General features: G+C 47.3%; 1 protein-coding gene and 1 non-coding gene across 2 annotated transcripts; one reads left to right on the forward strand and one right to left on the reverse strand.

Annotated features, from left to right (window-relative positions):
- Nucleotides 1–4842: 4842 nt before the first annotated feature.
- Nucleotides 4843–21096, forward strand: PXMP4 (peroxisomal membrane protein 4). The gene is made up of 4 exons (XM_032419711.1): nt 4843–5025; nt 10812–10874; nt 13260–13458; nt 18598–21096. Exons 1-4 carry the CDS (start codon nt 4913–4915, stop codon nt 18859–18861), a joined length of 639 nt encoding a protein of 212 aa, XP_032275602.1. The 5' UTR covers nt 4843–4912; the 3' UTR covers nt 18862–21096.
- On the reverse strand, nt 13738–13841 carry LOC116642104. Its single transcript, XR_004301293.1, has one exon. It is a non-coding gene; the product is annotated as a U6 spliceosomal RNA (small nuclear RNA).
- Nucleotides 21097–22774: the final 1678 nt, after the last annotated feature.

The raw sequence follows: 22774 nt of genomic DNA on the forward strand, positions 1-22774 counted from the left end.
TTGAGAGTTTACTATGCACCAAGCCCTGTAATAGCTCCAGGATCCAGTGCTCCTTTCCCTTGGAGTTAGGGGTGGGGGAAGCAGACAGACATTAAATCTTAAAAATTAATTACCAGGTGTGACAGTGGTTCCAAAGAAGTACACTGGGACCACAAGGAAGAGTTGGGAAATGGGTTGGAGGGGAGAGGCAACCAGGGAGGTGCCCTCAATCATGATCTCATATGAATGTGGCCAAATCCTCCAATTGGCTATTGGATTTGACTCTAAATGTTCTCATTGTTTTTTCTTAAATACCTATTTTAGTCTCATCCAACGTAATAACCATAAGAATCACAATTTTCATTTTCTCATATTCACTAAATAAATATGTAACTCCTAAGAGTAAAAAAAAAAAATTTTTTTTTGTTCAAAGGTCCTTTGCCCTTATGGAACATTACCAGCCACTGTTCCTGATAAGTTGCCTCACAGACCGTCCACCTACACACCCCCTCAAGGCCCATTTCTACTGGTGAACTCCCCATCTTGCCCCAAATACCACCCCTGTCTTCCCCAACACTACACACCTTCCCCTTCCTATTCACCCTTGCACAGCAAGCCCTGAGCAAATGTCCCCCACAGAGAACCTACCATTTTCCCAGGTTGTATGCCTCACCCTCTTTCCCGGGGAACTTTGGAGACCCAGGGCCTTCCTCAAGGCCTAAACCCCCCTTTCCATTGCCTCTCTGACAGGAGTCAGGCCAGGGTTCCCACCTCCTTGTCTTTCCTTTAACATCCCCCTTGATCAAATGGCCTCAGATTCTTGTCATCTCTCCCCTTCAAGAGCTTCTCAATATAACTGTTCTTTTTAAAAATTATTCAAGTAATATATTAATACATTCACACTCATTTAGTTAGAATTGACCCTTGAACAACATGGGGGTTGGGGCACCAAACTTGCACACAGTTGAAAATCCTGTGTACAACTGTTGACTCCTCAAAAATGTAGCTACTAATAGCCTACCGTGACCAATAGCATAAAGTCAGTTAACAAATATTTTGTATATGTATTATATACTGTATTCTTATAATAAAGCTAGAAAAAAGAAAATGTTATTAAGAAAATCATAAGGAAGAGGGGCATCTGGCTTGCTCAATTGGTAGAGCATGTGACTCTTGATCTCGGGGTTGTGAGTTTGAGCACCACATGGGGTGTAGAGATTACTTAAAAATAAAATCTTTAGAAAACGGAGGGGGCACCTGGGTGGCTCAGTAGGTTAAGCTTCTGACTCTTGGTTTCAGTTAGGTCACTGTCTCAGGGTTGTGAGATTGAGCCCTGAATCAGGCTTGGTACTCAGCGGGGAGTCTGCTTGGGGTTATCTCTCTCCCTCCCCCTCTACCCTTCTCCCCGCTTGGTTCTCGCTCTCTCTCTCAAATAAATAAAGTAAATCTTTAAAAAAAGAAGAGAAAATACATTTATAGCACTGTACTATAAAAAATTCACCTGCACAGTTCAAACCCATGTTGTTCAAGGGTTAACTGTAATTTAAAATATTTATTACAGGGGTGGCTGGGTGGCTCAGTTGATTAAGCCTCTGCCTTTGGCTCAGGTCATGATCCCAAGGTCCTGAGATCAAGCCTCACATCAGGCTCCCAGCTCAGCAGGGAGCCTGCTTCTCCCTCTCCCTCTGTCCCTCTCTCCACTCATTCTCTCTCTCTCTCTCCCCCAAATAAATAAAATCTTAAAAAAATAAAATATTTATTATATACATATTGTGTTAGACATTGTTCTAGATGCTGGGGACACAGCCATGAACATAAAGACAAAAATCCTTGCTTTCATGGAGTCTTAGTCCTGCAGGCAATATGGACTATAAACAAGAAAAAAAAAAGAGAGAAATATTCTGTGATAATATATTTTCTTTCCTCTGCAGGAAAGGAAGCTACTTTAGACAGGGTGGTCAGGGAAGGCCTCTCTGAGGAGGTGGACTTGAGAAATGATATGAAGTCACATGGAGAAAAGGAAACATGCAGAGCTTATTAGCTATATCATCTTGGGCAAGTGCAAAGACCCTGAGGTCTAAATGAAAGAAGGCCAAAGAATGTAAAGGAACAACTGAGGATAATAAGTGAGGTATGAGGATGAGGATGGAGAGACAGACAAGGCCAGTGTGAGGGTTGAAGTTTAGTTCTGAGGGTGATGGGAGGCACTGGACAGTAAAAGTTTCCACTAATACAAGTCTTGACAGTTTTCCATATATTTCCATATATCCAGGTGTATGTGCACATAGTTGATTTTTTCTCTTCTTCAGGACTTTGCAAATTGTGTTCTCTCTTACCAAATGCTGTTTTTCCACCCTCATTGGAACAACACAAGCTTGCCTTTGTGCCTCCTCTAAAAAGCTTTCCATGATCTGCCTGGATGGGATCCCTCCCTCCCTTGCTGTTCCCGTTTCTCACAGTACCTGGTACTACTGCTGTCATGTGATACTTTTCTTGGAAATTCCCCTTTCCTCCAACCCCTCAATAGGAGCTCTCTGAGCAGGGGAGGTAGTGCATCCATTCTGGTTGGAACTCAGAGCTAGACACAGAGTAACCTGGGAAATGCTTGTTAATTGACCACCTGGCTGATATAATAACTGAATGAGCTTTCAGGGATGTAGAATCCATTTCCAGCAGGCTCCCCATTCAGGCTGACTCCTGCTCTGAACTTTCTGCTCCTCGCCTCCATCTCTTCTTCCACCCAAATCTGTCAGTCCTATTTCCTTAAGGCCAGCTGGTTGGCACTGAACTGAATCAAATCACAGCTTAGAGACTCCTGGTATAAGTAATATGGTAATTCTAGGCATGGAGCCATGTAGGGAAGAAGGAAAGTTTGGGAAACTTCCAGTGTCCCCCTCCACAATGAGTGCTCCGCCACCCCAGAAAAGTTTACTTCTCCATGGGGAGGGGAGAAATCATGAGCAGCTTAAACCAGAGTCCCAGTTGCAAGGGAAAGGAAGTAAGGACACACATAGCAATGCTGGGCCCTGACATCTTGTTCATTGGCATTGGTAGGAGACAGCAAAACATGGTGGTTGCTATGGGCTGAATTGTTTTCCCCCAGAATTCATATATTGACATTCTAACCCCTAGTACCTCAGAATGTGACTGTATTGGGATATTGGGCCTTTAAAAGAAGTATTTAAGATTAAACGAGGTTATATAAGTGGGTCCTAATCCAGTATGACTGGTGTCCTTATAAAAAGAGGAAATTTGGACAAAGGTATGTGCAGACCATGTACACACAGGCAGTGTTACAGACCATGTGAAGACACAAGGAGAAGACAATCACTTACAAACCTTTCAGTGTTTTTCAGGGGAAAATTTTTTTTTTTTTAAAGATTTTATTTATTTATTTGACAGAGAGAGACACAGCGAGAGAGGGAACACAAGCAGGGGGAGTGGGAGAGGGAGAAGCAGGCTTCCCGCCGAGCAGGGAGCCCAACGCGGGGCTCCATCCCAGGACCCTGGGATCATGACCTGAGCCGAAGGCAGACGCTTAACGACTGAGCCACCCAGGTGTCCCTCAGGGGAAAATTTTTATATTTTGTGTAACATTGCCACTATTTTCAGAGGAAGGATTACCTGAATAAACCAGTCCACTATTACTGAAAAGGAAGGTAGGAAGAAAGAAAATCCAGTTTCGGTGCTAAAATAGGCCAAGTATAATTCCTCCTTCACTGACCTCTGACACCGTCTTCTGACACTGACCCAGGCAATAATATCCCAGATAAATACCACATGGCCCAAGTCCTAGGGGATACCCTCACAAGCCACAGCCACCACTCAACGTGTAGCTGTTATCCAATGACAACTCCACATAGTGACACACATAAATTCCACCCACCAGTACTCTGGGAGATGTCAACCCCAAACTGTATTGCTTCAACAAGCATATGTTGGACACCCACCATGTGCTAAGTGCTGGGGTTACAGCAGAAAACAAGACAGACAAGGTTTCTGCGGTCATGGAATTTACAGCCTGGTAGGGGCAATGGACAATGGAAATGTAGCAAACAAATAATTTCAAAGAGTGAAAAGTTATATGGAGGAAATAAAAGAGAGGGCAGTGCTACTTTAGATGGGACATCTAGGAAGCCCTCTCCGAAGAGGTGGCATTTGATCTGAAACCTGAAGATTGAAAAGGAGCCCACCATGGGGGTAATGCATACCAGTCAGGAAAATATTAGGTGCAAAGGCGCTGAGACAGGAGCCTTCTTGGCATGCTCAAGGAACGGCAAGGAGGCCAGTTTGGCTGGAGAGGAGTGAGCGAGGGGCCAAGTGACAGGATATGGGGTTAGAGAAAGAAGCAGGGGCCAGATTATAGTCTTTCTTGTGGACTGTGGTTAGGAGTTTGGATTTGAAGAATAAACGGAAGCCCTTGAGATCTCATATAATTTATGCCCTAATAAGTTTGCTAGGAGCACTGTTACCCAATCAGAACAGTCTTGTGTAAAGACTTGTGAGGCCTGGCTCCTCCCAGCGTCACCCTCCCGATTCTAGGGAGGGCGGCTCCTCTTTCAAGAAACGTCCTTTCAAGCTCTCAGGTGACATAACTCCTGCCAAGCACGAAGGAAACAGGCTACCTGGTTGCACAAATCCACGTGTGTGATTCTGACCTTCCTTAGAGCTGGTCGGGCGGAGCCCGTTGTGATTGGTTACAAACTCTCCCACTCTTCCAATCAGGCCGCTATTTGGGAGAGTGCGTGCATCTCGTTCCCCGTGTGAGACGAGTAAGCCCTTTGATCGGCTCTTCCCGTGAGAGTGACAGCAGATGCAGCCTATGAGCGCAAAGACGCGCTGCTCGGTCCAGCGCGGCCAGCGGCGCCGCCGGAACCGGGGATGTCAGTGCTGGTGCTGTTTCTCGCTCCCCACCCCGCGCGCCTCTCGCACTATGGCCGTCCCGCCGAAGCTACTAGCCCTGCTCCATGCGGTCAACGAACTGTTGCGCAAGCGCCGCTACCACGCTGCTTTGGCCATGCTTAAGGGCTTCCGGAACGGGGCAGTGTGAGTGGGGCGTCGGGCTGGGCATGGGCTGAGGGATGGGTGCGGCTGAGGTCTGAGGAGCGGATTCTGGGCGCGTTGTCCCCCTGTGTGCCCTTGAGCAGCCCTAGTGTGTTTCTAGGCCTCGGTGTCCACCATCTGCACAGTGGGCGCTGGGGATTTTGGGTTCCTTGCGCCTTCTGAGCTGCGGCTCCCATTAAGCTGTTTCTGGGTCCTCCGTGCTTTGCAACCTGGGGCACTTGCCTTGACCACCTCCCACTCCAGCCCCTGTATCCCCTCGATTGGGCCGACCCCCACCCCATCCCCCCTGCTTTGTGACCTTGGGTCTGTCTGGCTTCAACGGCCCCATCTGCACAATGAGAAGCGGCCGCTGGCATCTAGCAGGCCAGCGGCGCGTTGTGTGCATGCTCCCGCCATTAAGCTGCCTGTGGGCTCACATCCCACATCTCACTCCCCGTCTGTATGACTCTAGCTTTAAGTCCCCATCCGGCCCAAGGGACTCCTGGGGCATAAGCCTGAGGAGTGACAACGACTGTAAAAGAAGGTGCAGATATTTGCTGGGCAAATTGATTCCACCCTGGCCATCAGATCTGCTGGAAAGGAGGTCTTGGGGTCATTTCACCTGGCTGGTAACTGCAGGGGAACTCCCCCTCCTTTAAAACTCATGCATAACAGCTATCTTTTGTTGAGCACCTACTGTGCCAGAACTGGGGATGCAGCAGAGAACAAACTGAACAAAGACCTGTCCTCTTGGAGTTGACATGCTAGTGGCAGCATGGCATGGTGGTGAGAGTACCTCTGGACTGCCTCTGCTCAAATCTTGGTGCCACCTACCTGTGTGATCTTTTTTTAAAATATTTTATTTATGTATTTCACAGAGTGAAAGAAAACGCACGAGCAGGGGGAGAGGCAGGAGGCAGAGGGAGCCGCAGGCTCCCTGCTGAGCAGGGGAGCCCTGTGCGGGACTCGATCCTGGGACCCTGGGATCATGACGTGAGCCGAAGGCAGATGCTTAACTGACTGAGCCACCCAGGCAGCCCTACCTGTGTGATCATGAACAAGTCAATTAGCCTCTCTAACCCTCAATTTCTATAAAATGGGGATGATAATAATATTACATCATACTGGGGCACTTGGGTGGCTCAGTCGGTTAAGCAGCTGCCTTCGGCTCAGGTCATGATCCCGGGGTCCTGGGATCCAGTCCCGCATCGGGCTCCCTGCTCAGCGGGGAGCCTGCTTCTCCCTCTCCCTCTGCCTGCTGCTCCCCCTGCTTGTGCGCTTTCTCTCTCTATCAAATAAATAAGTAAAATCTTAAAAAAAAAATACTGTCAGAGGATTGAATCAATATATGTGAAATGCTTAGCACAGTGCGTAGTATATATATAAGTGTTGGCTGGTGTTATTGTTATTTTCATATGGACATCTGCCTAGATCGCTCCCTCACCTTTTCAGGCTTCTGCTTAAGTGTCACCTCCTCAATAAGGTCATCCCTGAACTCCTCACCTCCTCCCATACTTAATTTTTCTCCGTAGTACTTGTCACCATCTGACACTAAGTTCCCCTATGTATCCTGTTTTTATGCTTTGTCTTTCTCACTAGAAAGTGAGCTTCATGGGGACAGAAATTTTTATCTACTTTGTTCCTTGGTGTATTCCTACTACATGATACACAGTAGGCTCTCAAATATTTATTGAACAAATGAGTAAGTGTGCAAGGTAGGAATTGTGATTGTCCCCATTTTCCAAGTAGAAGACTGGCTCAGAGAGGTACACTCATTACTCATGGTCACATCACTTGGCCAGTGTTGGAGCCAGGATTCAAACCCAGGTATCCCTGACCCCAGTGCCAGGCTCTTGGCTTCCATGCAAACCCAGAATCAGGTAGCATTGGTTCCTACTGGGCCTGAAGATTTTATCAGCCCCGCCTTACTGTGACTAAGGTGGGATAACATCAGTGGCCCTTTGCCAACGTATTCTTAGGACAAAGCAGGAGTGAAAATGAGAGGTGCCCCTAATTTGTATTTTAAAAATAAGGTAACATTAGGGGTGCCTGGCTGGCTCAATCCGTAGAGCATGCGACTCTTGATCTCCAGGCTGGCTCACCCATGTTGGGTGTAGAGATTACTTAAAAATAAAATCTTAGGGGCGCCTGGGTGGCTCAGTCGTTAAGCGTCTGCCTTCGGCTCAGGTCATGATCCCGGGGTCCTGGGATCGAGCCCCGCGTCGGGCTACCTGCTCGGCGGGAAGCCTGCTTCTCCCTCTGCCACTCCCCCTGCTTGTGTTCCCTCTCTCACTGTGTCTCTCTCTGTCAAATAAATAAATAAAATCTTAAAAAAATAAATAAAATCTTAAAAAAAAAATTTTAGGTAACATTCAGGGGCGCCTGCGTGGCTCAGTTGGTTGAGCGTCTGCCTTTGCCTCAGGTGGTGATCCCAGTGTCCTGGGATCCAACCCCGCGTCGAGCTCCGTGCTCAGCAGGGAAGTCTGCCTCCCTCTCTCCATCTGCCACTCCCCCAGCTCATGTTCTGTCTCTCTCTCTCAAATAAATAAATAAAATCTTTTTTAAAAAATTAGGTAACATTCAGAAAAGGCATAAAAAGTTAGATGCTATGGGACATGTGGCTGGCTCAGTCGGTGGAGCATGTGACTCTTGATCTCGGGGTTCTGAGTTCAAGCCCCACAATGGGCATGAAGCCTACTTAAAAAAAATTAAAAGTTAGATGCGATGAAGTCCTGCCCACTCCATTCTTCTGTCACCGAGTCCCCCTCCCTGGAGGTGTTGCCTGTGCCCAGTCTCTTATGTCTCCCTCCAGAAATACTGTCTGCATATACAAGCAGATACGTATATTCTTCCCCACACCTTTTTTTTTTTTTTTTAAGATTTTATTTATTTATTTGACAGAGAGAGACACAGCGAGAGAGGGAACACAAGCAGGGGGAGGGGGAGAGGGAGAAGCAGGCTTCCTGCCAAGCAGGGAGCCCGATGCAGGGCTCGATCCCAGGACCCCGGGATCATGACCTGAACCGAAGGCAGACGCTTAACAACTGAGCCACCCAGGCGCCCTCTTTCCCACACCTTTAAGACAAGTTTTATTTTGAAATAATTTTAGATTTATGGAAGAATTACCTCATTTTACACAATTTTACATTTTACACATCTCGCTCTACTAAATCCTGCAGTGCACATAGAGCTGCCTCAGTCTTTTACATCTGTGGAGCATTCCACTCAGTGGTCCATTATTTATTCATCCAAAAGCCCCCTGTGGATGGACATGGGTTTGCTTCCAGTCTTTTGCTGTTTCTAACAAGCCTGTGATGAACAGTCACAGATACTTGTATGACAACAATACGTAGCTCCTGGTCATTGTGTCAAGGAGGCCATCGAGGATTTTTAGACCTTGTAGCTTGGCAAGATCAGGACCTGGAGCTGGAGAACTTGGTGGGCCAAGAGGGAGTCCAATAAAGAACAAGAAAGGAAGAGACGCTAATGTTGGTTGAACTAGAACATTTACATGTGCTATATCCTTAATTGCCAGAAGCAACTCTGAAATAGAGAATACTTTTTGCTGATGGGAGAAGGGAGGCTCAGAGAGGTTAAGTGATTTATCCAAGCTCACACAGCAAAACATGGCAGGGCTTTGGCACCAAATATTACAGGATTTCCTTTCTACTACCCACTTGAGTATAGTTAAAGCAATGGGGGCACCTGGCTGGCTCAGTCCGTGGAGCATGCAACTTGATGTTGGGGTTCTGAGTTCGAGCTCCACATTGGGTGTGATTATTTAAAGATAAAAATCTTTAAAAAACAAACAAAAAACAATGAAGGTGAATGTGTACATGTTCACATATTTCCCAGTTGTTCAAATGAGGAAATAAAAGGAGAGTCAGGGGAAGAGGTTTGAGTCTTTAAAAAGAGGCATTTGTGTAACATTTAAAATGTCTATTTCGGGACACCTGGCTGGCTCAGTTGGTAGCATATGGGGCTGATCTCAGGGTTATGAGTTGAAGTCCCACCTTGGGCATGGAGCCTACTTAAAAAAAAATGTTTATTTCAATTATTTTAATTTTTTAAAAAGATTTATTTATTTTAGAGAGAGAGGGAGAGCACTGGGTGGGGGGGGCAGAGGGAGAGGGACAGAGAGAATCTCAAGCAGACTCCCCTCTGAGTGTCCTGAGTGCGGGGCTCAATCTCACCACCCTGAGATCATGACCTGAGCCGAAATCAAAAGTTGGACATTCAGCTGACTGAGCCACCTAAACACTCCTCAATTATTTTAATTTTAAAAGCAATGCTTGGGAGCCTGGGTGGCTCAGTCGGTTAGGCGACTGCCTTCAGCTCAGGTCATGATCCCAGAGTCCTGGGATCAAGTCCCACATCAGGCTCCCTGCTCTGCGGGGAGCCTGCTTCTCCCTCTCCCACTCCCCCTGCTTGTGTTCCCTCTCTCGCTGTGTCTCTCTCTGTCAAATAAATAAATAAAATCTTAAAAAAATAAATAAATAAATAAAAGCAATGCTTAACCGTTACAGATCATTTTGGAAATATGGAAAAGTTAAAAAAAGACAAAAGTAAATTCCCATATTCCTCTGGCTCAGGGAACGTTGCTAATAACATTGTGGCATATTTCCTTCCAGTCTTTTTTTTTTAATCCATTTTTACAAAGCTGAGGTCCTCCTGTGTATCATAGTTGGAAAGAGGTACATTTTGAATAGGTAGAAGGAGGTACGATGTTACTCAGCAACTGTTTTAGGGAATTTGTTAACTTTAAGATAGTCCAAACTAAAGGTAGAACCTTCCAGAAATTACCTTCCCTCACAAATAATTAAGGGCTGTTCTAGAATCAGTCAGCAATCATGTATGGAGCACATTACTATATGCCAAGTACCATGCAAGGTGCTGGGGACTCTGCAGAAGACAAATCAAACACAGTCCCTCCCTCACAAGGCCCACGGTCTAGTGGAGGAAAGAGATAATTAGAATAGAATAAGTAATTGCGAGTAATCGAGTCATTAACCCAGGACTGTAAACCACTGCAGAGAAGGTTGGAGCTCCTTGGCAATGAAGATATTGCCCTAACCTCGTCTGGTGGGTAAGAAGCCTCCACAGAGGTGCCCACTGAGACTGGAAGGCTGAGGAGTCGGCTGCCACGTGAGGAGCAAGGAAGAACAGTCCAGGCTGAGGGAACAGCCTGCCCAGAGGCAGGGGAGAAGCTGGTGGGTCAGAGGAACCAGGGGAAGGCCATGGGGCTGGAGCAGGAGAAAAGGGCGCTGGAGGTAGGAGAAGTAAGCAGGGGCCAAATCCTGCAGCACTTTCAAGGCTGTGGGAGGAACCTGGATTTTATTCTGAGTATTGGACAGGTATTGGCTGCTTTTAAGAGGGGATGTGATATGATTTAAGTGTTAAAAAAGATGGGTCTGACTGCAATGGAAAGGTCAAGGTAGAACCGAGGGAGCAACTCCACACCGGTGGGGTTGGGTGGGGTCGGTGGAGGCCTTTGATACACATTGTCCCCTTTCATTGAAATTATAACCAGCCCTCTAGCCTGACGTCCCCTTTTGCTGTTAGGCAAACCGAGGCTCAGAGAAGTGAAGTAGCAAGCCTGAGGCCCCACTCCCACGAAGGTGTCAGAGCTGGGGTTTGAACCCGGATCTAACTTGGAAGCCAGCATTATCTTCCCTTCCAGGGTGATGTTCAGATTAGGGCTGGAGGAGGGTGGGAAAAGGCGTCAGAGAGCCCAGAAAGAAACTGTGAGGCAGTGATGCCGTAATAACTGTTTCCTTTCATTTCTACAGCTATGGAGCCAAAATCCGGGCCCCTCACGCGCTCGTCATGACCTTTCTCTTCCGGAGTGGCAGGTACCCATCCCCTCTGCACACCCTTCAGACTGGGGGAGAGTATGGTCAGCCCTCAGTGCCAGGACGCTTGCACTAGCTTCCTAGCTAGGTCTAGCCGGCCCCCCTGCCACCGCCATCTCCTCAAGTACGACTCTGATCCTGTTATTCCTGCTCAAAAACTCCCCGGGCTGCCACTGTCCTCCAAAGAAGCCCAGCTTCCTTCCGTAAAAGGCCCTCTGCAACTAGTCGTGTCGAGCCCTGGGTGATGTATGGAGCTGTTGAGTCGCTGTCATGTACACCTGAAACTAATATAACAGCATATGTTCACTATACTGGGATTAAAATAAATTAAACACAAAACCCCAAAGGCCCTCTGCTGCCTGGGCTCAGCTGCGTCCCCACACTCCTCCCTTACGTCCCCCCGGGAGTGCCCGGGCGCACAGGACTCCCTGCCACGCCTCATGTCGTTCCAGCGCCGCACATTTGCTCATGCGGTGACCCCTGCCAGGCGCACCCTTTTCTCTTCACCCCACCTTTATTTTTTTTAAAGATTTTATTTATTTATTTGACAGAGAGAGAGATAGCGAGAGCAGGAACACAAGCAGGGGGAGTGGGAGAGGGGGAAGCAGGCTTCCTGCCGAGCAGGGAGCCCGATGTGGGACTCGATCCCAGGACCCTGGGATCATGACCTGAGCCGAAGGCAGACGCTTAACGACTGAGCCACCCAGGCGCCCCTTCACCCCACCTTTATTTCCTTCCTGGCAGCCCATACCGGTCATGTGAGGATCACTTCCTTGGGAAAACTGTCCGTGACCTCCTTCGCTCACTCAGACTGCTTGGTCTCCCTCCATCCCCCATAGCTTTCCCCTCATGGCACTTCTCAGAAACCACTCTGTGGCCTGGTTTTTAACGTAGGTAGCCTCACCTGGCGCTTGTAAGAAGCACACATGGACAGCCTACTGGCCAAATCCAGCTCGCAAGAGTTTCTCTTTTTGTATTTTTATTTAGGATTGCTTTTTTTTTTTTAAAGATTTTGTTTATTTGAGAGAGAGAGTGTGTGAGCACAAGCAGGGGGAGGGGCAGAGGGAGAAACAGGCTCCTTGCTGAGCAGGGAGCCCGACGGAGGACTCGATCCCAGGACCCCGGGATCATGACCTGAGTTGAAGGCAGATGCTGAACTGACTGAGCCACCCCGGCGCCCCTAGAAGCATTTGTGAAGGCAAGATTAGCACCAACACTTAACTGGGAAATCCAGCTTTCTTGCATTAGAACTGGCAACACCAGAGGCAGCTGACTGGCTCAGTCAGTAGAGCATGTGACTCTTGATCTTGGGGTCATGAGTTTGAGCCCCATGTTGGGCAGAGTGTGTACTTAAAAAAAAACAACAACAAAAAACCGGCAACACCGGGCTCATGTTCCTCTCAGGCGAGAACCAGCTGACTCCTGGCTGTCCCCACTCACCTGGCAGATTTCCACAGGTTCCAGTAGACTCACTTTCAAGGCCCTCATCTAGCCTTGAGAGCACTTGGTTGTAGGATCCTTGAATTGACTTCCCGGAGTACTTGCTGCTCTTCTCCCTGTGTTCTCTCACTGCCCCCTAGTGACTTAATTTTAAAAGATAAATAGAATCCTTGCCCAACTTAAATGTGCACTTTTCTCAGGATAAAGACAAAACTGCATGTCCTCACCTCTCCTCACATTCTTTCCCCTCACATTCTCTGCTCAGGCCTTGATGGTTTCTTGCTGTTCCTTTACTCTCCACTCTCTGTCCCTCCTCCAGACCTTTGCACGTGCTGATCCCTCTGCCTGGGATGCAACCCCTCTCCCCTCTCCACCTCATTGACTCCTCATCCTTCGGATCCTAGGATCATCTCTGGTCAAGGTCAAAGTTTGACCCTTGCTTTGTGATTATTTATGTTTCTCTCTTCCATTAGATCATATACCTTATGAAGGCAGCAGGCATTTTTTCCTCAGAATCCTATCCCCAATTCCAGTACATAGTAGGCTCTCCCTTACTCCCTCGTTCATGTCCTCACATGCTTATGCCAAAAAGTCATTTACTGAGCACCTACTATGTGCCAGGCCCTGTTCTGGGCCCTGGGGATCAACAAGCCAGGTGTAGACACCACCCTCTGGTAGCTTCCACTGGGGTGGGGTGGGAGTGGGAAGAGATTAAGCCTATTAATGTCAGCTGGTGGAAGAGCTGTGAGGGAAAAGGGGACAGGATAGTCAGGCAAGGCCTCTCTGAGGAAGTGACATGGAGTCAAGGCCTGAATCCAGTGGGGGAGCAGCCCCAAGGACATGGAAGCTAGAGGCCTGGGGCTGGCTCAGGTTTGTATGCCCAGTGGGTGAATGCCCTGGGAGCCGTTGGGCCGCCACTCATGGGGGTTCCCTGTGTTTGTTCAGCCTCCAGGAGAAGCTGTGGGCCATCCTGCAAGCCACGTACACCCACTCCCGGAACCTGGCCTACTTTGTGTTCACCTATAAGGGGCTCTGCGCCCTGCAGGCCCACGTGCAGGGCAAGACCTACCAGGTGCACTCGTTCCTGGCTGCCTTCATCGGGGGCTTGCTGGTGTTTGGAGAGAACAATAACATCAACAGCCAGGTAAAGACCTTTCCCCAGGATAGGCTCAGGGATCAGAGGCCGGGACGGGGAGGGACATGGTCCAGGTATAGAATTAGGGGTGGAGGTCAAAGAAGATGACCTCTTTGCTCCCTTCCATGTCCGAGCGTCTGTGATCCACCGGTCCCTGTGTGACCTTGGAAAGGTCACTTTCTCTCCATTTCCCCATCTGTAAACCAAGCAGCTTGCTGAAACTCCATGGTTCCCCAAGTCCATGTGTGGTGTTCTCTGGAGCAAAGTTTTTTGTTGTTTTTTTTTTTTTTTAATAGGGAACGCTTCATGAATTTGTGCGTCATCCTTGTACAGGGGCCATGCTAATCTCTCTATCGTTCTAGTTTTAGTCTATGTGCTGCTGAAACGAGTACGATTAAAAAAGATTAGGGGCACCTGGGTGGCTCAGTCGTTAAGCGTCTGCCTTTGGCTCGGGTCATGATCCCGGGGTCCTGGGATCGAGCCCCGCATCGGGCTCCCTGCTCGGTGGGAAGCCTGCTTCTGCCTCTCCCAGTCCCCCTGCTTGTGTTCCCTCTCTCGCTGTCTCTCTCTCTCTGTCAAATAAATAAATAATTTTTTTTTTTTTAAGATTCTATTTATTTCTTTGACAGAGAGAGACACAGCGAGAGAGGGAACACAAGCAGGGGGAGTGGGAGAGGGAGAAGCAGGCCCCCCACCGAGCAGGGAGCCCTATACGGGGCTCGATCCCAGGACCCCGGGACCATGACCCGAGCCGAAGGCAGACGCTCAACGAACTGAGCCACCCAGTGCCCCATAAATAAAATTTTTAAAAAATAAATGAATAAATAAAAATAAAATCTTAAAAAAAAAGATTTTTAAAAAACCCCACTGTGCAGTGAAGTGAGAAAAAAAAATGACTCTGGGAGCACCTGGCTGGCTCGGTCAGTAGAACATACAACTCTTGATCTCAGAGTCATGAATTTGAGCCCCATGTTGGGCATAAAGCTTACTAAAAAAAAAAGAGGAAATGACTCTGGAGTAACATTTCCATAAAACAAAACTTATTACAAAGAATGATCTCTTATTCTGTATCTTGCCCTTTTTCTGGGTTAAAATCCCATTTTTTTGTGAGATGAAATGCTAGTTGTTGTTTTAAAGTCCTTCTTGGGCGACATGAAAAGTCAGCAGCCCCTCCCTTTGCCTCCCTCAAATTTATTAAATACTTTCAAATTATAAAAATCATGTTTAATTTTCACATTTAAAAAAATGCAGACTAGGGGCGCCTGGGTGGCTCAGTCGTTAAGCGTCTGCCTTCGGCTCAGGCCATGATCCCAGAATCCTGGGATCGAGCCCCACATCGGGCTCCCTGCTTAGTGGGAAGCCTGCTTTTCCCTCTCCCACTCCCCCTGCTTGTGTTCCCTCTCTTGCTGTCGCTCTCTCTCTGTCAAATAATAAATAAAATCTTTAAAAAAAAACAGACTAAGCACCCCCTGTGTGTCTGGCACACTTCTAGGTGCTTGGGGTGCATTACAATAAAATTAGAAAATAAATTGAAAAGAAAGCTCCCATCCCCCTCCAGTTGTCAAGGCACTGTCCAGGAACACTTTACCTGTGTCTTTTTTTTTTTTTTTAAAGACTTAATTTATTTATTTGAGAGAGAGAGCATGAGCGGAGGTGCAGAAGGAGAGGGAGAAGCAGACTCCTGCTGAGCAAGGAGCCCTATGTGGGGCTTGATCCCTGAACCCTGGGATCATGACCTGAGCTGAAGGCAGACGCTTAACCGACTGAGCCACCCAGGTGCCCCCCTTTAACTATATCTTGTGTGGCCCTTCATAAATTGTCTGTGCTTGTATCTGTACATACTGGGAGTTTTCCACCAATGAGATCACACCACACTTTTTCTTCACAGAATGATGTATTTGGGAGACCTTTCTTGTCAGTCCATCATTCTTTTTAACATCAGCAGAACTCTCCATTGGGTGGATGGACCAGCCTTGATTTCCCCAGTCTCCTCTGCATGGACACTTAGAGGGTCTCTAGCCTTTTGCCAGGACACACGCACTAGTCCACATCTTTGTTTGGACATCTTCTTACACGTGTTAATCCATCTGAAATTTCCTTACCACGGAACTGTGGAATCTATAGATATGAGCATTTTGAATTTTGAGAAAGTTTCCCTAGCTTTGCTTTTTTTGTTAGAAATGTCACTGGTCTATGAACTTCCAAGGAACCATGGTCACACCATCTCCTTCCCCCTCCCTTCCTTTCCCTGACCCCTGGCAACAACTACTCTGACCTCCATTTCTAAAATTTTGTCATTTCAAAACGTTATATAAGTTAGAGTCATTGCAGTATGTAACCTTTGGGATTGGCTTTTTTTTATTATGTTAATCACCATACATTACATCATTAGTTTTTGATGTAGTGTTCCATGATTCATTGTTTTTGCATAATACCCAGTGCTCCCTGCAGAACGTGCCCTCTTTAATACCCATCATCAGGCTAACCCATCCTCCCACCCCCCTCCCCTCTAGAAACCTCAGTTTGTTTTTCAGAGTCCATCGTCTCTCATGGTTCATCTCCCCCTCCTATTTTGGGGATTGGCTTTTTGCACGCAGCATAATTCCCTGGAGATTCATCCAAGTTGTGTGTGTATCAATAGTTCATTCCAGGGCATGGACGCCCCACACTTTGTTTAAACATTCATCCATTGAAGGACATCTGGGTTATTTCCAGCTCTTGGCTATTAGAAATACAGCTAAGAATGTTCTTGTACAAGTTTTTGGGTGACCATAGGTTTTCATTACTCTGGAATAAATGCCCAAGAGTCCAATTGCTGGGTCATATGATACATGCATGTTTAATTTTTTTTTTTTTTTAAGATTTTATTTATTTATTTGACAGAGAGAGCGAGAGAGGGAACACAAGCAGGGGGAGTGGGAAAGGGAGAAGCAGGCTTCCCGCTGAGCAGGGAGCCCAATGCGGGGCTCGATCCCAGGACCCTGAGATCATGACCTGAGCCGAAGGCAGTCGCTTAACCGACTGAGCCACCCAGGCGCCCTGCATGTTTTTTTTTTTAAAGATTTTATTTATTTATTTGACAGAGAGAGAGATAGCGAGAGCAGGAACACAAGCAGGGGGAGTGGGAGAGGGAGAAGCAGGCTTCCCGCCGAGCAGGGAGCCTGATGTGGGGACTCGATCCCAGGACCCTGGGATCATGACCTGAGCCGAAGGCAGACGCTTAACAACTGAGCCACCCAGGCGCCCCAGGCGCCCTGCATGTTTAATTTTTTTAAAGATTTTTATTTTAAAGTAATCTCTATAGCCAATGTGAGGCTCAAACTCAGAATCCCAAGATCAAGAGTCACACGCTCCACCTACTGAGCCAGCCAGGTGCCCCGTGCATGTTTATTTATTTTTTAAAGATTTTATTTATTTATTCATTTGAGAGAGAAAGAGCTCAAGGAAAGCACAAGTGGGGAGAGGGGCAGAGGGAGAGGTAGAGGGAGAGAATCTCAAGCAGACTCCACGCTGAGCACGGAGACCCATGCAGGGCTCGATCTCAAGACCCCGAGATCATGACCTGAGCCGAAACCAAGAGTTGGATGCTTAACTGACTGAGCCAGCCAGGCACCCCCATGCATGTTTAATTTTTTGAGAAACTGCCAGTCTGTTTTCCAGAGTGACTGTACTATTGTACATTCCCATCAGGAATATACAAATGATCCATTTTCTCTACATCCTAGCCAGCATTTGGTTTATCACATTTTTAATTTTAGCCATTTTGATAGGTGTGTAGTGCTTCTCATTTTGGTTTTAATTTGCATTTCCCTAAAGGCTAATGATGTTGAACATCTTTACATGTGCTTATTCTCCATCTGTAGAACCAGTTCAGTGAAACATCTGTTCCCATCTTTGCTTATTTTCTGATTGGATTGCTTCTTTTTTTACCATTGAATTTTGAGAGTTTTTTTTTAAAATATATTCCAGGTACGAGTTTTTGTCAGATATGTGTTTGTAAATATTTTCTCCCAGCTGTAGCTTTTCTCTTCAGCCTCTTTGTCTTTTTTTTTTTTTTAAAGATTTTATTTATTTATTTGACAGAGAGAGATAGCGAGAGCAGGAACACAAGCAGGGGGAGTGCAGAGGGAGAAGCAGGCTTCCCGCCGAGCAGGGAGCCCGATGTGGGACTCGATCCCAAGACCCTGGGATCATGACCTGAGCCGAAGGCAGACGCTTAACGACTGAGCCACCCAGGCGCCCTCTTCAGCCTCTTTGTATGGGCTTTCACAACCTAACAATTTTAAATTTTGATGAGATCCAATTTACCAATTTTTTATTTTTGTGTGGGTTGTGTTTTTGGTGTCAGGTTACCTTTCAGTTTTGAACCATGTAAATATATTCATTTTCTAAAAATCTTAATGAACAAGAATGATAAATTACAGAAATGAAATGAATAGCAACATTAAAATGCCTACTACAGGGGCACCTGGGTGGCTCAGTCTGTTAAAGTATCTGACTCTTGATTTCAGCTCAGGTCATGGTCTCAGGGTCTTAAGACTGAGCCCTGTGTCACGCTCTGTGCTGAGCGTGGAGCCTGCTTAAGATTCTCTCTCTGCCTCTCCGCCTCCCTTCTCTCTCTCTCTCAAATAAATAAATAAAATCTTTAAAATACCTACTACATATCATTCGGATCATCAAATCACTTCAAATCATCTTGCACACTAGCTTTTGAAAAACACTGATCTGGGCGCTTCTGGCTGGCTCAGTTGGAAGAGCATGGGACTGCTGAACTTGGGGTCGTGGGTTCAAGCCCCACATGGGGTGTAGAGATTACTAAAATAAATAAACTTTTTAAAAAAAGATTTTATTTATTTATTTGAGAGAGAGAGAACAAGCGGGGAGGAGAGAGAGAAGCAGACTCCCCACTGAGCAGAGAGCCCAATGTGGGACTTGATCCCAAGGCTCTGGGATCACGACCTGAGCCGAAGGCAGACGCTTAACCAGCTGAGCCACCCAGGCGCCCCTAAAATAAACAAACTTAAAAAAAAAGAAAGAAAAAAGAAAAACCCTGATCCTGTGTGCAGTCGTGCCCAGGATGTGGCATTGGGCCGAAGGTTCCCAGCGGCTGTGCCCTCCCGTAATCCCCTGTCATTTCCCTCCCTGCAGATCAACATGTACCTGCTCTCCCGCCTCCTGTTTGCCCTGTGCCGCCTGGGCGTGGAGAAGGGCTACATTCCCGAGCCCAGGTGGGACCCATTCCCCCTGTTCACCGGGCTGGTGTGGGGGCTGGTGCTGTGGCTTTTTGAGTACCACCGGCCCACTCTGCAGCCGTCCCTGCAGTCCTCCATGACCTACCTGTACCAGGACAGCAATGTCTGGCATGACATCTCAGACTTCCTCCTCTACAACAAGAGCCTCCCCTCGAAGTAACGCGGCCCCAAGGTGCTGATGGGGGCTTCCACAGCCGAGATTGTCTCCATCGGTGAATCACCCCCAAAGGATCCTGCCTTCTCAAGATCATGGTTCTCAGACTCCAACTTTTATTGCCCCAGGGTTCCATTTGCCGAAGCAAAAGCACTGATTTCCAAGTCCATTAGGTCCTCTCCAATGGCGGAACGAGTGGTGAATTGGGCTGCGGGGCCTCGGACGTGATTCCGGCTGTGCTGCTGGCTACTGTGAGACCAGGGAAAGGCACCCCCCCACCGGCCCCGGACGTCAGGGGTCACCGAGCTCAGAGGAGGGCCCCGAAGTCTCTTTCTGGTGGGTTATGGTCTTTGACCGTTCTATGTAACAGGATTGCTTGCTGGGGGGCAATGGGTTGCAAATACGTTTTTAGAAAAAATTAAATTCCTGGGCTCAGGTGTTGCTCTAGTGGAGAAGCTCTAGAATTCCACTGTCCAATAGAAGCACAATGTGATCCGTATATGTAATTGAAATTTGTCTTAGTAGCCACATGAAAAAAGGTAGAAGCAGGTGAGATTAATCTTAGTTACAGATTTTAACCTGGTATTTCTAAAATATTATCATTTTAACATGTAAAAATGAATATAAAAATTAATGAGATATTTTATATTCTTTGTTCTTGTACTAGGTCATCAGAATCAGGTATGTAGTGTCTCCTTACAGCGTGTCTCAGTGGGGACCAGCCATATTTCCAGTGCTCAGTAGCCACATGTGGCTAGTGGCTACCATATTGGATAACACAGATATGGAACACTTCTATCCTTGCAGAAAATTCTAGTGGATAGTGCAGATATAGAGCTAGGGGACATGGGTTTAAGTCCCCACTCCACCACTGTGTAACCTTGGGGAAGGTTCTTAACCTCTCAGAGCCTCAGTTTCTTGTAAAATGAGGATAAGCATAATACACACCCAGTGTCCACATTGGATTTGTATAACTACAAGAGCTGCTATTACTACTAATTACTTCCATTTAGTGAGCTCCTACTTCCTCCCAGGTGCTTTGCACGTATTATTTTTAACCCATACAGTGACCTTGCAGGTGTGTGTTTTGATCCTCATTTCGCAGATGTGGACACTGAGGATCAGAGGGGGGAAGTCATTTGCCCAAGATAATACAACCAGTATGATAGCCAAATCAGGGTTTGAACCCAGAGCTGTCTGAGTTCAATACCCATTTTTTTTTTTTTTTGTTCAGTGCCTTATGTTAAATTTAGAAACCTAAGCTATGCTATGCAAATGTTAACTAGTTCTAGGATGGGCTCCAGGATGGGGTGCAAATTCAAATGCCCAGAGGGGTCTGGCAAGGGGCATAAGTGAAAATGTTGTGCACTCAGGAGTGATGGTAACCTGGGGACCCGGAGACTCATGTGCCAGTCCGATTTTTAAAATCACTGTGCTGGACAAATCAAACCAGGCCTCCAGGAAGATGTGGTCCATGGCCCATGAATTTGAGACCCTTGGTCTAGTAGGAATACTTCAGTCCCTTTTTAGAAATTACTAGTAGACATGCGTCACTGGTGATCTTATTAAAATGCAGATTCTGACTCAGCGAGTTTGGGGTGGGGCCAGAGGTTCTGCCTTGCTCTCAGGCTTCCTGAAGTGCTGTTGGTGCTGCTGGTCTGACCCGCACCTTGAGTAATAAGGTAGTAGGGAATGATGTGCAGCCAACCATAATCTCTTGTTACAAATGAAGAAGCCAAGTCACAGAGCTGTTAGGTAATCATGGTGGGATTAGGCCTGATTCTAACAGCAGTGTTCTCAGCTATGACGTTGACCTGCACACTTGGAGAAGGTGATCTGGAAGGTCCCTGAACTCACTGTGTGGAGGCTGAATGAGATCCCAAGGTTATGAGGAGGAAGGGGGTGGCCATCAGCAAGCAGATGCTGGGGTTGCTCCACCCAGTCCCCGCTAACTTCACGCTTCACTGCACACCAGCCAACTCTTCCAACTGCCACCCCTGTGTCTTTCTGCCTGAGGGCTCTCGCTTGCCCCTGGCACCTGCTCTGCCACCCACAGCAGGTCTGGAGGAGTAACACATCTGATAACTCCCAGGCGCATGCTCCACCCTGGCTCCTGGAGTTCCCTAGCAGGACTGAACTGACCCACAATGGTCACTTGCTTGATAACTCCTCCCCCACCCTTCCCTGTCTCCTTCATCCTTAACATGGGATCACTTCCCAAATAAACCACTTGCACTGAAATCCTTGTCTTGGGGTCTGCTATTGAGGAAAACCCAAACTAAAATTGGCCTCTGGTGCAGCAAGCTGAGAGTCAGTGGAGGTTATGGACATAGACTTTGGAGCAAGGGTGCCTGGGCTCAGCCCTGTTTGCTCAGGCAAGTGACTTAACCGTCCTGTACCTCTGTTTCTTCATCTATGAGCTAGGCATGCTAATTATCACTCACCTCACAGCGTGGTCTGGAGGATTAGACAATATGACGAGTATAAAGTAAGCACTCAGTAAATGTTTGCTGTTATTTCTAATATAGCATCCAGACGTAGGAGGAAGTGTGGTCCTAAGAACTGAGTACCCCCCTGCTTTTAGCCTCCCCTGCCCCCCAGCTGAAGGTACAGCCTTGGCGCTCTGCCTGCCCAGCATCCCCCCACTGCTGCGGGGGGCTGGCCGGCTGCGCCCCCGACTGTCTCTGCTCTCTAAGAATAGGTTTCCCTCACAGATGGCATCTCTCTGGATCCTGCCAGAGCATCTGGTGCCTCCAACTGCTCACTCCAGGGAGCAAGGCTGTGTGGTCCTTGCTGAGGAGCAGAGCCCTGGCTTCCAGCAGACCTGGGAGGAGTCCCCACTTGCCTCCCTCCTAGCTGAGCTTCCATTTCCTAAGATCTGTAAAACTGGCATTGCCAAAGGGCCCTTGGCACACAGTAGGCACTCTATAAATGCTAGTTCCTGAAATTGTACAATGGCTTACATGTTTATTAAGCACCTGCCACATTCCTATGAAGTCTTCTGACATGCAAGACTATAAAAAATAATTTTTCATCAGTAGCCCGTGCTCATAGTACAGAACTTACATGGTACAAAAGGTGTATCACAAGGAAAAGTCAGGCTCTCTCCTACACCCAAGCTCCACCCCTAAACTCCCCCCTTTTGCCAAGAGCATTCACTGTTAGCACTTTCTAGTGTAGCCTTTCTGAGATATTCTGTGCACAGCCACCTGTCTTTGTTTTACGAGAAACTGTTTTAGAAGATTTTATTTTACTTTTTTTTTTTCCTTAAGTAGGCTCCATGCTCAGCATAGAGCCCAGCAAGGGCTTGAACTCACAACCCTGAGATCAAGACCTGAGCTGAGATCAAGAGTCGGATGCTTAACCGACTGAGCCACCCATGTGCCCTTAAATATTTGATTTCTTTTTTTTTTAAGATTTATTTATTTATTTTAGAGAGAAAGAGCACAAGTGGAGGAGGGGCAGAGAGAGAGGGAGAGAATCTCAAGCAGACTCCCCGCTGAGTGTAGAGCCCGACATGGGGCTCGATCCCATGCCCCTGAGATCATGACCCTAGCTGAAATCAAGAGCTGGGCGCCTAACCAATTGCACCACCCCGGGGCCCCTAAAGATTTTATTTTTAAGTAATCTCTATACTCCATGTGGGGCTCAACCTCATAACCCCCAGATCAAGAGTCGCACGCTCTACCGACTGAGCCGGCCAGACGCTCCTGTCTTCTGAGAAACTTTCGCATCACATTGTCATCTCCACAAGTCTTTGGCATTTCTTCCTCGCCCTCTGCATGTTTAGTTTTTCTTTGATCCAGAATCTAATATGAAAGGGAGTCCTTTCTTTTAGCTGGTTCCCACCCCAACTCCACTCCCTGACTCGCCAAATATCTCAGGCAGGTTCTTACTGTGATCAGTGTCTGAGATGAAC

This window comes from Phoca vitulina, unplaced genomic scaffold (assembly GCF_004348235.1).
Source record: "Phoca vitulina isolate PV1807 unplaced genomic scaffold, GSC_HSeal_1.0 scaffold22, whole genome shotgun sequence".
Taxonomy (NCBI): domain Eukaryota; kingdom Metazoa; phylum Chordata; class Mammalia; order Carnivora; family Phocidae; genus Phoca; species Phoca vitulina.

Bases quoted from the DNA above. Each gene is read 5' to 3' on its own strand.
- PXMP4 (XM_032419711.1), top strand. From the start codon at position 4,913: ATGGCCGTCCCGCCGAAGCTACTAGCCCTGCTCCATGCGGTCAACGAA. The intron at 5,026-10,811 runs GTGAGTGGGGCG...TCATTTCTACAG, and splicing joins GGCTTCCGGAACGGGGCAGT to CTATGGAGCCAAAATCCGGG. The intron at 10,875-13,259 runs GTACCCATCCCC...GTGTTTGTTCAG, and splicing joins TTTCTCTTCCGGAGTGGCAG to CCTCCAGGAGAAGCTGTGGG.